The sequence below is a fragment of the Sinocyclocheilus anshuiensis genome, unplaced genomic scaffold (genome assembly GCF_001515605.1).
Source record: "Sinocyclocheilus anshuiensis isolate Anshui unplaced genomic scaffold, SAMN03320099.WGS_v1.1 scaffold607, whole genome shotgun sequence".
Taxonomy (NCBI): domain Eukaryota; kingdom Metazoa; phylum Chordata; class Actinopteri; order Cypriniformes; family Cyprinidae; genus Sinocyclocheilus; species Sinocyclocheilus anshuiensis.
This window is the reverse complement of record NW_015552591.1, coordinates 114,791-120,362: the sequence shown is the minus strand read 5'-3', so window position 1 is coordinate 120,362 and position 5,572 is coordinate 114,791. Positions and strand designations below refer to the sequence as shown.

At 39.2% G+C, this 5,572-nt stretch overlaps 1 protein-coding gene across 1 annotated transcript in view; it reads left to right on the top strand.

The window, feature by feature from the left end:
• Positions 1-271: 271 nt before the first annotated feature.
• Positions 272-5,572, top strand: part of LOC107665529 (follistatin-related protein 5-like) — a gene marked incomplete at its 3' end in the record, with an annotated part of 117,378 nt that continues 112,077 nt past the window's right edge. The window contains exon 1 of the mRNA XM_016456443.1: positions 272-642. Coding sequence (XP_016311929.1) covers positions 620-642 — 23 coding nt within the window. The remainder of the gene's footprint in view (positions 643-5,572) is intronic.

The following is a 5,572-nucleotide window of genomic DNA, read 5'->3' as shown; positions in this document are numbered from 1 at the left end:
ATGCCATTAGGAACTGTAAAATATGCATGCCCAAAATGCCATACCATAATGCCACGTTTTTCTAACCATAAATCTACCTTTGGGCACAAATCAATGCTGGACATGGATCATACATGTAATGATTTCCATTTTCAGACCACAATATAAATAAATCGAATGAAGCACGCGAACACACACAGCACCGTGTGGAAAAGAGAGGACAGGACGGTCTGCACACAAACTCCGTTCATCTTTGTCAAGGACAATTCATTTAACGGATGAGCTCAGACAAGTCGGCTGGCTGTCACTCGTCGGGCTTTGCAGCGGAGCTTTTGATTGGCTGATTGTATTATTGTATGCAAATCCGGTCGGGGTTGCAGCCAGTAGGTGAAAGGCTCGCGCTGGTGTGGCTCTCCGGACCCGAAGCGCGAGGTGAAGCCGCTTTCCGCGGAGCTGTCCACTCTAGGAGGTGCTGAAACGAGGATTTCACGTCAACCGACAGTTGGAAGGAATGCACAAACTCCGAGGACGTTGTACAGTTTAACCAAAACGGGATTGGATTTACTTCGCACCAGTTAACATTGTTGTTCCAAAAGTAATTCTCTTATTTTAAAAACCTCACTCGGAAATACCTTTCTGGATGAGTTGTAGTTGGATAAACAGGTATGTTTTTCTTTTGTATGATGTACTACATAGCCTGATGTGATTTAAGATCAAACCTCAGGTCCGTGGAGGCAGCACGGATGAATTTCAATGTGATTTAAAAGCGTTCACTATATTATCTGTGCTGACTTCTGTACCGATCTGGGCAGTTATTCAAATGGATTAAATGGAGAGGCAAGGTGGAAAGCACTTTCGCTGTAGAGTGTGAATAATTTAGCATTTTGTGCAGTGACATTCAGTGTAGCGAGCACAACTGATTGAAGACCAGTAGCTGTGCTTGATGGAGGGTGATGAAGTTAGACGAGCTTTCCCCATCCGCCGTATCGGGGACAAGTTCACTCGTCGGTCGACCCGATGTAATGTTGCCTCAAATAGTGCTGCGATATTCATCGAATGAAAAACGTAGACGTTAAGCACACGTACGGGACCCTGTGCAAAGCTCGTGGCCGTTTAATTTAGCCGCAGGGTATTTAGCAAGTTGTTTTTCTTAGCATGCAAATCCTTGAGACACCGTGCGCGCGCGGGGGGATTACAGATTACAATCTGGTGTGTGTGTGTGGCGATCGCTGGTAATTGACGTGGCTGACTGGAGACGGGCGACAAATTGGTGTCTGTAGTGCAATTATACGAAGCCGTTCACATAATACGTGTTCTTGCGTTCAAACCAGATCGAAGAAGCGCAACGCAATGGAATAGACGCGTTTTAAGTATTTTAACTGATTGTTGAATCGCACCCCGCTGTCAGGTTACAACAAAGACGTCTTTTAATGTTTGTGTGCATTAATTGACTACTAGAAAATAGTGAATACCGAATAGACGAACGCCTCCTATGTGAACAGCTCCAACGATTTAACCCGTTCACACTGTTCCATATACGACCATGCTACTCTAAACGCATGCATACATGATAATAAATCAGTATATGATCATGTTTAGTTATTTCTAATGTCCGTTAACAATCCGCAACATCCAGATCATTGTATTACAATACACTTTTTATGAATTAGTTCATTCAAAATCATTGAAGATACAGATGTTGTTCATATTGACGTTGCACTCAGATTGAATTAGAAGCATGATCATTTGTGATTTAAGTGGCACCAAACAAAAAAACACCTGAATGTGATGTCCATGGGTCTGAATAGATTATAGAAGACGAGTGCATCACTAAGATTTTTTTCCCCACCATGTTCACAAGGGCTGCCATTTTACTGATTTATTCTCAAGAATGCCTATTTCCTAATCTAAACTTAATTTTGTGTGTGTCTGTGGCCATCGATCAATAGAACTTGTCTTCTTCACATTTTCTGTATGATAGGTTGTAGGCGTTATTTCCAGCTTTTTTATTGTATTAGGTTTATTACAGCAAGATTGGACAACAAGAACTCAAGAGACAGCATTGCAGTTGGTGCTTTGTTATTTTTATGAGATTTGAAGCCAAGTTTTCACAGTTTAGTCTGTGCCACATTGTCAAGCTCTCCTGTTTTGTTGTTGCCTGTTGGTTTAGCTTTACAAGGACTGATTTTTCCTTGAATTTGCAGCCAAGCATTGACATAGAATCTGCTTTTGTAAGCTGTGTTTGGAGCCAGTACTTTGACTCAGTAGAGGAAGGTACATGGGACAGATTAAAAAAAAACAAACAAAAAAAAAAACAGAAAAAAAGTAAAAGCCCAGAAAGGTGGGTGGAAATGCATCGTACCACCTGCTGTGCATGACTGATGAGGCTCATAGTTAATGTATGAGAACTCAGTGAGGGTCAGCTACTGTATGAGCTTCCATGCTTTTCTGCTCAAGTGAATCTGATGCACATTGAATTATACATCAAATGAGTATAGGTGCAATCCTGGAACTTTTTCCATAGTGCTCAGTAGCAAAGGATTTATTGAAGACAAAGACTCTACAGGAAACTCACACAGTGCAGAAAGTGAGAGGAACAACAAACAATTGCTTCTCCCACACACAGAGACAGGCAAACATGCATTCTCACACATATAGACACAAAAGTAAAGCCTCAGATCTGACAAACACATATTAAAAAGCACTGAATAGGCCATTAAATATGCCTCCAGAGCAGATGGCACTTAAACAAATTCTGTAGGAAACCTAGCTGGAAAGATTGGGAAAAGAACACTCAATGGAAATATATCAATTTACACAGAAAGAATGGAAAATGTACTGTAAGCACATTTTCAGCACTGGATCTTCCTATAATGCTCTAAAGGAGACCGCATTTTCCTTTCCCTCTCAGTAGCAAGACCTCATCCTGTCACATTTCTTGAACTCTCCAATTTTAGAATTTCACCCAATCGTAAATATTTCAGCAGCAGGTGGAAGAGCTGCTTTAATGCTGTGGTGTGCACTGATGTGAGAAACACTGTTCGCAGTGGAAATAAATGCAGGCACCATTAACCAAAAGTGTGGTTTAGCATGTAAATTGGGAAACTACTTAAAGTTTTCTTAGAATTTAAAGGAATAGTTCACACAAAAGTTGAAAATTTGCTGCAAATGTTCTCTCCCCCAGGCCATCCAAGATGTAGATGAGTGTGTTTCTTCATCGGAACATTTGGAGAGATTTAGCATTATATCATTTGCTCACCAATGGATCCTCTGTAGTGAATGGGTGCCGGCAGAATGAGAATTCAAACAGTTGATAAAAACATCACAATAATCCACGAGTATTCATATTTTGGCCAGAAGTGACAGAATGATGGATTTATTTCTTACAAACACTCATCTTTTCACTTCACAAGGCTTTAATTGATGGACTGGAGTTGTGTGGATTACTTGTAGATTTTTGTGATGTATTTATCAGAACAGATTTGCTAAACATTACCAAATCTGTTGTGATGAAGAAACAAACTCATCTACATCTTGAATGGCCTGATGGTGAGATTGGCCAAATTTTCGTTTTTGGGTGAAATTTTACTTTAAAACTTGTTTATTCACCCTCATGCCAATCCAAACCCATATAACTTTCTTTCTTCTGTGTAACACAAGATTTAGAAAACTGTCCATACAATGAAAGTCAAACGTGTTATCTTTAAAATATTTTCTTTTTTGTTTCACAATGAGGGTGAATGAATGATGACAGAAATTGTATTTTTGGGTGAATCTCTTTAAAGGAATAGTTCACCCAAAAATGTACATTTTGTCATAATTCTCTCACCCTCACGTCAATCCAAACCTGTGTAAGTTTCTTTCTTATGTTGAACACAAAAGAAGATATTTTAAATAATTTTGAGGAAGCAAACAGTTGTTGGTCAACTTGGTCCCCATTGACTTCCATAGGGAAAGAAATACTATGGATGTCAATGGGGACCATCAACTGTGTGATTATCAGCAGTCTTCAAAATATCTTCTTTTATGTACACCATAATAAAGAAACACATACAGGTTTGGAACGACATGTGGGTGATTAAACGATGACAAAATTATCATTTTTGGGTGAACTGTTTCTTTAACAGCCTTGCTAGTAATTGATAATTATATGAAGCATTAATAATTTATTTTTCTTTGACTCATTTGTAAGTCGCTTTGGATAAAAGCATCTGCTAAATGACTAAATGTAAATGTAATGTAAATGTAAATAACAGCCACATTTTTCATTTTGATCAGCACTATCCTCTTCATCATCAGCCACATTGTCAGCCACAGCTCTTCATCATCATCACCATTATTGTCTTCATGCTTTTCTAATTTTCCGCCTTCATCACAAATCGTGGAATCGTTATTGTGCGCGCATAATAGCAGTCTGAGATTTGCAGTTGTTTACTGCGCTGAAAGGCACTGCACTCACACAATACAAAAAAAAGAAGAGGGGCAATACAAACACTCTAATTGCTTTCAATAATTAATCTCCTCAAACAACTTCCTCGCCTTTGCAGCCTCGATGTGAATAGCATCACCCCGAGATACAGGTTCAAATAAGAACCCAGCATTATTTTCACACAATGCCGCTGAGATGGATGTGCGAGCAAACTTTATTCCTGGTGTTTGTGGATTCCTCTGTCCATAGATATGTTCATCACAGACCTGAGTGAGTCCTACTGTTGCACTAATGAATCCTGACACTGCTCACAGATTGGACAGGTCAGTGCAATCCTACGTGACCAGCGAATAACACAGTTCACTGATCAGCGGACGTAGAGCTATCTCATAGACCTGGATCACAAAATGCCTTTCTGACTTGATTTCTGTATCCATCAACCAGCGTGAACTTTTGGGTTTAGGGCAACTTTATGGTATTTCTGGTAAGTTTGGATGGGAGTTATGGAACCTAGTTTAATAGCTCATCTCCATTAGTTCACCTTTAAAGTTGGGTAGCCTTAAACCCTAAAAGGAATTAAGGGTGTCAAATTATGTAGTTTATGTATTTATTAAAATAATTTAAGTCCTTGATTATTCCATGATAAATCTCACAAATCTTTTTTTTTAAAGTCTGTTTATGTCTGTTATATTTATTTAATTTTTCTGGTTTATTTTATTTTTTCTGAGGTTAAAAATCAGCCTTAAATCTGTTGTCCTTTTCCATCGTCAGATCTATTATTGCGTTTGTGCACATTCTATGTAAACTTACTCAGGGCAACAACCCATATCTAATCAACTCGTATCTGTTGAATATGGCAAATATGCATGGGTGACTTGATTTGTGCTTGATAGGGCAGATATGTGTTTGACAGGGCATATTCACTACATACTGGATCTGGCTTTGGGCTTGGGAGAAATTAATTAGATTGTACAACCAACGTTTTGAAGTTGAATAGATTAAAGAACAAAGCCAAGCTTGGAAAAGTGGTTTGAACTCACATAGGGAAATTGTCAGGATATTTTCAGCTTGTTCTCAGGCTTGTTCCCAGATTGGTGGGCTGGCTGTCTGATCCTGCTGATGGTGTGTGTGTGTGTGTGTGTGTGTGTGTGTGTGTATGCCCAC